The sequence below is a fragment of the Lygodium microphyllum genome, chromosome 4 (genome assembly GCF_053477565.2).
Source record: "Lygodium microphyllum isolate KBCC chromosome 4, Lygodium_microphyllum_v1.1.10, whole genome shotgun sequence".
Classification (NCBI taxonomy): Eukaryota; Viridiplantae; Streptophyta; class Polypodiopsida; order Schizaeales; family Lygodiaceae; genus Lygodium; species Lygodium microphyllum.
Window position 1 is genome coordinate 145,394,454 of NC_141138.1, and position 9,998 is coordinate 145,404,451.

A 9,998-nucleotide genomic window follows, 5' to 3' on the forward strand; every position below is an offset into this window, starting at 1 on the left:
AGGAGATGGGATGCTCAATTTCTTTATAACATGGTACACAAAGAAATTTAGGCATTAGTGGCTGCATGAAGTAAATTAAAACTAGCCTTGAAGGTGTAAATTTATGCGGTTTTTACAACCTACATTTGCCATTTTCTTCTCCCTGCTCTTGCAAAATGGCTTCTGCTAAGGTAGGCCAATGGCTGAAAATTCAGTTGGGAATTTGCAATGTTGAATGTGTAAATCATGCAAGTAGAACCTTTTTCAAGGCAACATATATAGCAGTCGTTGCTGGGAGGTTCCGTGCATGCGTGCATGTGCATGTGCCAGTGTGCACTAGCTGGTCAGATGTAAGTTTTCAGAAGATGTTGGATGCACTATGCTGGTCGTAGTATACCTAGTGCAATGTATCATGACCACTGCACCTTACTAGTTTACTCCATTCATTCACCTCCACCTTCTGTACTATACAGTGCAGGTATGGATGGATTCTCTGGACCTGTCCTTGTCTGCTTGCTAGGAAGGACATGGGCACATGGCGTTAAGTGTCTGTGAAGAGTGGGCATGGCTGAATCTGATGAATTAATCGGATGCTGTGGCAGCCAAAAATTGTGATAAATGATGCTATGTGCCTGAACATAATGCAAATGCTCAATACAAGGTCAGACTGGACAGATAGTACCTATTTCAATTCTTTTGCTAAACGTGGGTGCAATATGCTCTCAAACAGAGTGATCACTCACTTGTCTTTTTGGATGCCTCTATGCTATTTGCCGAGTAATGCATTTTAATTTTCTGAGCTGGTCCAGTCTGTTGACCTTGTCAAGATCTCCACTGACAAAAATAAAATTGCTCATTAAGATACAGGCGTTGCATGGCTTTGGCCTCCTCATCCCACTCATTCCATAGAGTGGACACCATTGTCTGGCGGACCACACCTTATAAAGGTTCTCCAGCAATAACCACATGTAAGCAAACTGAGTCGAAGAAGGCTTTCTCAACTCGAGTGTGCTATGCTCATGATACATCGCAAGCACCTTTACCTTTATTGTGAAGAAGGTGACAACTAATGTAGCTTTGCGGACCACCCTATTCACCCACTTCAGCTTCCCAATGTCCTCCATGATCAAGTCCAAATAATGACTTGCATATGGAGTTCAAACAGTCGTGGGAAACTCGGGCTCAAGCAAACGGCCCATGCGTTGACAATTCGATGCATTGTCAGTAACAAATTGCACCACATTCAAGGGGCCTACCTACAACCACATTATGAGTAAGTAACAATACTTGGAGGTTAGAGAGAGAAAGAGAGAGTTGAGCCTTTGAAGTTTCAACTTTCAAGATTCAAGAATGAAGAGAGATGGGGGTCGGAGGGAAAGAGAGAATCGAGATAGATATTAGAGAGAATAGGGAGATAGATAGTTATGCATAAATTATAATGAAAGAAAGTGAAAGAAATTTAAAAGGCAATGCATATCTCAACGATAGCTTGCCGAATGTGGCGGTAGATGAATGCGGCCATTATTATTTTCCCTTCTTTGCTGGTATCTACGGCCCGCAAAAAGTAACTGCCGAGTGGACGTGAGACGAGTATGTTGATGATGCCTCGTTTCTTACAATTATTACATCCGTCGGTGAGAATGGAGCAACCATATTTTAACCATGTGGCTTGAATAAGATCAAGGGCTCTATCAATCCTCTCCTTCTCTTCATCAATCTTTTTTGTCCTCATGTTGTTGTATGTGACATAGGTCCATCCTTCACATGGATCCACATTGGTAATGGCTTTTATCTTCTTCCATTGCTCTTGCTTTAGGACGTTGAATGCAAGATTGCACTCAATCACCGTGCATGTAATTTCAATGTCCGCAAGTCGTTGCCTTTCTCTAAGAAAGGCAATCGTGCCACACACATCACCGGGAGCTTGAGAGAGAGAGGATTGTCTCTCCGGTGCCGCATGAGTCTCCACTCTTTGTCTTTTGTCGGAGCCAGATGCAGATGTGGAGCCCCCACCACCAATAATAGAGGCCTCTCTCGCATTGGTTGAAGATATGCCCACATTCGATGTTTTCTCATTAGCAGGCATAGCAGCTGGTGCCGATACGCCACTTGGTCCTCCTCTTGTGGATCCCCTTCTCATCTTGGCAAGAATCTCATCCGCGATGTTTTGAGGGATTTCCTTGCATGGAGTAATGCGCCCCCCCTCCCACCCATGTTGTCGCACGGAATTCGCGCGGGGGGTTCGTGAAGTCGCTCGCCACAGGGATGCTTTGAGATGGGAGAATTCAACAAAATAAAACTTATCTAGAAGAATTTTGAATAAGAAACAAATTCTTGATTAAAAAATATAGGCAAGTTACAGGCTCATAAGACTTTTGGATTAGATCAAAAGAGTTATGGGAAAGACAAGGATGAATTCTCAACTTGAGAGAGAAGAGAAGTAGGTGGGATATCAGATTTTATGGGAAGAATTTCGAGGAAGGCGAGGAGCATCAAGCTCGAACTCAAGCTACTCTTGTAGAATCGATGATGAGAATTTGGAAGAGTGCAAGGAGCTCATAGCTCAACTCGGAAGCTACTTTATGAAACTTGATGATGATCTTCAAAAGTAGGCGAGAAGCTTTAAGCTCAACTCAAGGCAATCTTCATAAATGACTTGCGACGGAAACTTCAATTGAGGCGAGGGGCTTAAAGCTTGCCCTGAAGCCTTCTCTCCCAAATTCGATGGCAATCTTCGAAGACGGCGAGGGATACAAGCTCCACCTCTAGCCTCTCTCACTTGATTTCGATGGCCCATATCTCCCTAAGAGCACTCTCTTATATAGTTTTTCAATTACACTCATACCCACGCTGAGCTATTGAGCTTTTGCTTTTTAAAAAGCTTTTATAGCTTTAACGTTTAAATTAAAAAAAGAAAACATAAGCCTTAAAAGCTTAAATGCTATTGTTTCAGCATTTTTTTAATTTAAAAAACGCTATCCTGCTTTGCATTATGCTGCCATGTTCGTATGTGTGCTGCCAACTTTGTGTTTTAAATGCTGCCTTAGAAGCCATTAATCAAGCTATCATATTGCGTCCCAGGCCGATACTGAGCGTTTCTAAATGCCACCATTCCGTGTTATTCAATAGTCATTCCGTCACAAATAAGGTCACTATCTTCTCCCGTAATAATGCTATCTTCTATGTTGAAACTCTGCATGCCATGATTAATGCCACCATATTTATCCACAAATTGTTGAATCTCTCCATCTTGCATCACCAGAATTGAATCAATTGCTGGTAAGAACTCCACTTAATGTGTGACTAGCAAAACCATCTTGTCCTTTAGAGCTCCTATGACGCAATCATGGAACAGAGTGGCAGCTATTTGTGCATCCACAGCGCTGAAAGAATCGTCGAATAGGTAGATATCAGCATCATTGTAGACTGCCCGAGCTAATTGGATTCGTTGTCATCATTGTAGACTGCCCGAGCTAATTGGATTCGTTGTTTTTGGCCACCGCTCATATTGATCCCCCTCTCTCCGATTCTGTAAGATCACCATGGCTGAAATTCAGGATGTCTTGCTCCAAGGCACAGGCTCGCAATCAACGCTGGTACCTACGAGTTATCGCCACCTCTTCCCTATACTCGAAATTTGCAACCTTGAAAGCCTTTAACAAATCATCATCTTCCTCATTATCTGTCATGTAATCTTTGTCTTTATCCTTATCCTCAATATCAATCTGGGTTGAATGATATCTTCTAACAGAATTGATATCCAGTGGCCAGAAATGAGACAGCCTCCATGTTGGTTGCAAAGAATCTCTATGGACATGCAAAGATGTATAGGTCCCCACATTGTTGCAACATACATGTGAAAGATATGCTTTCTCAGACATGGAAATGTGTCAGCCCCTTGGTTGTCAGCAGCTTGGTCTTTTTAGGACCGGGTGTTGCTAAGCCACCTGCGAAGTAGTCTTATCATGGCTTTGGAAACTTCTTACAATTTGGTCTTATGATCCACCATGTCTCCTTGTTAGTAGCTTCAACAATGTAGACTGTTTGTAGCTACCATAGACTAAAATAGAGATTTTGTGAGGGTTTATATGAGGTTTATGAAACTTGCTGGCTTTGTCCCCTCTCAATGCAAGCGCAAAGGTAAACAAATCTTCCGGGGACAAAAACCCTACAAGACGGTTTGCAACTTGATTCATTAATAAGTCACCTTCCTTTTCAAAAACAATTTTCAATTGATACGCTAACTCTTCCAATGATGACTCCAAAAAGTTCTCATGTGCCCTTATAGCTTTTGTAGGTTGCTAAATGTTGAGCCAATTTCACATATGAAGAGACATATCATTTGCACTGGCAACATTTGAATAGCAAGTCGCATGGGAAAAGTCCAAAGCCAAGCTTCGTTTCACAATAATAACCATAGCGTGATGGTTTTGAAAACACTCATCAACAAGCTACTGTACACGCTCAGCTATTTCTGAAGGAACAACACTGTTATCTCCCTTCAAGAAATACTCATTGATGATTTTAAACTTATGATCTTTTCCTTTGATCCTTGAGTTTTCAAAACGGATATTCCCTTCATATGAACTTGTTTTTCCATGTAATATGCCCTATGAAGAATATGCTTTGGAAGAGAAATTCGTGCCCAATCATTCATGTGGTTTGAAAAATGCATATTAAAATCCATGCAATGCAATCATTCAAACGATGCTTCCATACAAAATTTATGAATGCACTGAAGAGAATATGCCTAGCCTAATACATGTGCTCATGCGTCATGCAAAATGCAAATTTAAAGACATACACAACGAAAAATAAATTCCTAATGACATTGACTAATGTGTTCAAATTCTTGGCGAAAAACTCCGCCCTCAGATTTGAAGTGGTGGATGCATAGCGTCACGACATTGTCTTGGAAAGATGTTGGAGAAGCAGGGTTGCACCACTTGTATAGCGCTTTGTGCAATATTTGCACGTCCAATGGTGGGAGTTGGACTTCTTTGTGTCCTTCTCTACCCGGATTGCATGCAAATTGAAGGCCTCGTGCTTCTCATGAGTCATGGTGCCAATGACGAATGGAGAGGGCCGGGGGCGAGTGAGAAAGAGAGGGATAGTGAGATGCTTGAGCCTTGACTCTTGAAACTTGGAAGTTGAAACTTGAAAGAGAGGAAGAGGGTTGGGGTAAACTTTAAAGTTGAAAGAGCAAGAGTGAGAGAAAGGGGATGGGAGAGGCTTGAGCCTTGAGCCTTGATAGGGTGTGGGAAAGAGGAGAGAGTGAGAGGCTAGAGCTTCATGAATCACAAATCAATTCAAAATCCAAGAGAGGTCGATGAGAATGGGAAATGCTTGGTGAATTGGTGTGGAAGCATGGAGGAGACCTAAACTTTGGCAATAATCATGTTTGGGCTGTATTAAAGAGCTAATCAGTTTGTAATGCAGTTTTTAGCTTAACAACTCTCCTTTTGGTTTGAGCTCTTAAAGGGAGCTCAAATGAGCAGTTAGTCCTAAGAATAGGCTCAAGCCTAAATATTTTGCAACTTTGGTGAGCGATTCAATTGCAACTGATGCCTCTCATAAAATAGTTGACTCTATTCTTGGGAGCTAGAGAGCAATCATGCCTGGCTTCTTTAGGGATCTGCAAATCAGAATTCAAGTGATAAATGCTATGTGCTAATCCAGGTAGGTGCAATAATTTGGCATAAGTCCACTGGGGTATCCATACTTGCCTTTTCTAAGGCTTCTTTTCCTGAAGCACCCAGGTTCCATGCACCCTGCATCATCAGTGGGCGGGGGGAGTGGATATAGACACAATGCTAGACAGCTGGGCTCAATCACCTTGACCATGATCTTGAAGGCTTTTGCCAAGTTCTTGTCTGAATCTGGCATGCCCAGATTTGAATCGTGGCATTTTTGTCAAGTCTTTAGGAAAGGAAATTCCAGTGAAGGCTCAAAGCAATTCACACTGACTACATAGCATACACAATCTTAATGCCTCTTCAATCATGTCACATGGCTTGCCCCTTCCTAAATCTTTATTTTTTAGCATTGTGTACATTTCAGAAGGTTAATGATAATAATGGAATTTGGAAAATGAATATTATAAGTGAGTAGTTCAAGTTTCAATTGTTTACTTCACAGGCTAAGGACAGGTTTCAAGTCCTGAAAGATAAAATTCTTCAAATCGGGATTCCTCCTCCCACTTTTGATAATCCTGCAAACAGACAATCAGTTTTGCCCAAAGACGATGGAGAAGACATTCCCAATGCATCAGGTGATCTAAGTCTTGAGACTGAGGAATCAACTGAAGGGACAACAGACATCTCTACTGATGAAGACATGAGCCTGGACAAGTTTCCTTGTGCTTCTGCAGTTACTGGCATCAGTGCTTTGTAAGTTTTCTGCCCCCCTTGTTGTTTTTCCCTGGAGGATGTTGTAGACATACAGAAAATAAGAATATCTTTGAAGCTACATTTAATTAGCTCTATGAGGCATGCATGATTGTCTTCAGCCTAAGAGTTACATTTGGTGCATTGGAAAACTATTACAGGTGAACCTTATTTAGAAAATACGACACAGTACTTCTATGAGCTATACAGAAGGGCGCCTTGGTGTCTTATTGAAACCAAGCCTTCATTCCACAGCATACGTTTGCTAAATGTTAGAGGAATGCATGATATAGGTCTTACTGTAACCGACTTTGACAAGCTTATCATGCGCCTGTGAAAGCATCAGAGATCAGAGCAGTTTTTGTGCAACAGAAGCAAGCAAGGGATTTTTCACATAGTTTTTATTGAAGTGTAGACAAGCTAATACATTTGTGGCCTCTTAAATCGTTTCCATCTAAAAGTTCCTTGTACTTGCATCAAGCACTGGTGTTGTTTGTCTTTAACATCAGTGTTTCCTGGGGTTCTTTAGCCATGTACAATGACATTATGAACTTCTTAAGTTCATTTAATGAATTTCTCAACAAGATAGAGTTTGCTGGTCCACTTAATAAGGTACTAAGTGGATATATTCTTCTGTTGTAAATGCAGGGAAGGAACTGGCATTGAAACCTTGTTACAGACCATCAGGACATTGTTACAAAATCTAGACATCAGTGCTAATTCTAATTCAGAGAGAAAGTCACAACAAAGACGGCAGTTGTACAATTCACCACATTGGCAGATGTAGCAGAGAAGTCTGGAGTGTGAATTTTTCAAAGATACAGATTAGGTTGTAGATGATATTATTTTGTTAATTGTAAATACACAAAAGCTGCTCTCTCACAGTTGAACCGAGTCTAGAGGCAAATTGCAGTAAAAGAGATTGATGTCCAGCTCCTATAAGAGCAACAGGTTTGGGCATCGCTCTTGGTGGTTACAAGAAAACTTGCATAACCACAGCTTTCATGGAGGGACGTTTCTCCTACTGTGCATACAGAGTCATTAATTGTCTACACAGCGCACAATTTAATCAGTTTTTCTGCTTGTAATCTATTAAATTGAAAAGCTTACAAAATCTCTGGTCTTTGATGCAATGAGCTTAGAAGCCAAATAATGTTTTTCGAATGTGAGGTTAAAATATTTAGTTCTGAGAATCCATTTTTAGCAATACTGGTGGGCAAATAGTAGAGAACAACACACTACAGCATATGCTCCTCTAAAAGAGTGCACCCAGCCAAGTCAAAGCATGCCTTGCAACATTGGACAACAATCCTAGACCATCACAAGCATTGCAGATGGTGGAGCAAGTACTTCCACAAAACTAGGAAAGGATACAGGCCGTTGGGAATAATTTTTCATCACAACCAAGGAAGGTATCTGTCATGCAAAGATACATAATTTAAGAATAAGAAATATGCGAATAGGGTTAAATGCTCTATCAATACAGGTGAAAAAAGTGAGTCTTATGTACTTAGCCCCTTGAGCTAATCTGAAATCTTATTTACTGTACATAACTATAAAGATTTGTTACCATTCAAGAATATGTCACTAATGCAAACTGCAAGGCCACCACCATATTGGGTTCATATGTTATTTCAGTTTCTCTTCATCACAAAAATACGAACTCAGTCAATGGACACCATACACCTGCATTTGATCTATATTAAAATGAAGATTTAAGGATCAACAATCATTTTGTATAACCAAGACGAGAGGAATAGAAGGCAACATGGTCTGTGAGAACAAGAATGCAACTGATCTGGAAAAGGGATTGCAGAAACCAATGGGAAATATGATGAGCACTAACTAGTTTGTAGCCAAAACGCCACAGTTATGGTCCTTCGTATACTTTGATTAGAACATCGATTTCCCTTTGCGTGGTATCAATGATGAAGTTCCTTTCAAGGATTAAGAAAACACAAAAGGTGAAAAGATTAACTGAGATGCTTTTGGGTTAAGAAAGTCTCACGTTAAAGGGTTACTATTGAGAGCATTTTGGGAACAGGGTCTTCAATTTGAGGATTTGCTACACAACTTTTGAAGGTAGTAGATCTTAAACAGAAAAATCCTCAAATTTGAGGATTTGCTACACAACCAAGCATGAAGTCAGGAGTGCACTGAAAAATAATTCCATTTTTGTGCTTCCTTTACAATGCCATCAACCAAGCATGTGAAAGAAGATCATTTGACCGTCCAGTCATAGCTGTTTATCTAAAATTGATCAACTTCACAACGTCTAGATAACACATATGAAGGCTGTTGTTAAATTAGTAAACGATTAATCACCCACCATACTGTTTGTTTCTTAATCAATTCCGGAGACTAATGAGCAAAAGACGGTGCATCATGTGACTAGTGGAATCAATCCAAGACGAAAAGTGGCGAGGGTTCAAGTGCTGTTCATTCGAGGTTTATCAATTCATTCGACTTATACAAAGTAGTTGAAATGTGGCGGTGCTACTGAGATCCTTGGTTCGTCTTCTTGAGTGAGCACCACCACATGTTCTCCATTGAGGTGCACGTACTATGACGTCTCCCCCTGGCGCGTTTTGCTTCCTAAACAGTGTGAGCTCTTCAACTTTCCCATTGGATGTCATCTAGTAAGTCTCGCATACACATATAAGTTCTCCCTAACAATGAATTGGGGTGGGGGGGGTGTTTTAATTATTTAGCATTTTGGGATATGGTCCCATCCTTTTGGACCCCTTTTTTGTAATGATATGGTTGCTATAAAAATTCCTTTTCGAGGACATACAACTGTCAGCATAATTAACTCGATCCCTTAACTTGGAAATGTTGAAGTCAAAGTTTGTGCTCTGAGACGATATACATCCCTTCTGCTTGCCTTGTCCTCTACAATACAGCAACATTACATTGTCACATAAAACGGGGTGAAGGGTTGTCCTTCTTACGACCTTGTTTCTGGAAGAATTGGTTTCTATTGGTCTTAATATGTTGTTTGAGATTTATGTATAGTTTCTTCAAAATAAAGAGATTTAGTTGCGTTGCCTACCTTTCTGAATATTATTGTGCCTGTCCATGGCTAGCATTTATCAATGCTCTTGGATTATGGTGCTAGCCTATACATAAACCCATATTTGCATAACGCGCCTCTTGGATTATATGATGTACCGATGGTAGACATCGAAATACTATCTCTGTTAATTCTGTTGTGCCTCATGTTGCTTTCTCTAATGAATTAACTTGGAAATCCATGTTGAATCTGTAGGCCTTTTACTGATTTCTTTAGTGAACTTATATGGGCCGACTATTGTTATTCTCCTTATTTGAATGACCCATGTTGTTCTAAATTAACATGTAGTTGATTTTCTAGGACGATGGAAATTGATAATGCCCATTTCGGGGGGCCCACTTGATAGGGACACTGTTTACCCTTTAAGTTGATGATTTATGTGATACTTTTTGGCCGTCGGACTGTTGGTCTCAACATACTAACACTTATGTCTTAACACAATAAAACGATGCCTTGGAAATGAGGGTAGCTAAGTTGGATTAACATTGTCCTTTTTGCAGTTTTCCAATCCTGGTTGTCTTTTAAATAATAATAATAATAGTGGTCTACATGACATGCAT

General features: G+C 40.4%; 1 protein-coding gene across 3 annotated transcripts in view; it reads left to right on the forward strand.

Annotated features, from left to right (window-relative positions):
• Positions 1–7,479, forward strand: part of LOC148037732 (putative GTP-binding protein OBGC2) — a 97,582-nt gene extending 90,103 nt beyond the window's left edge. For all 3 annotated transcript variants that reach the window (XM_087676687.1, XM_087676689.1, XM_087676688.1), the window contains 2 exons: positions 6,118–6,368; positions 7,014–7,479. In XM_087676687.1, the coding sequence (XP_087532813.1) occupies positions 6,118–6,368; positions 7,014–7,152 (390 nt within the window). In that variant the 3' untranslated portion in view covers positions 7,153–7,479. The remainder of the gene's footprint in view (positions 1–6,117; positions 6,369–7,013) is intronic.
• Positions 7,480–9,998: the final 2,519 nt, after the last annotated feature.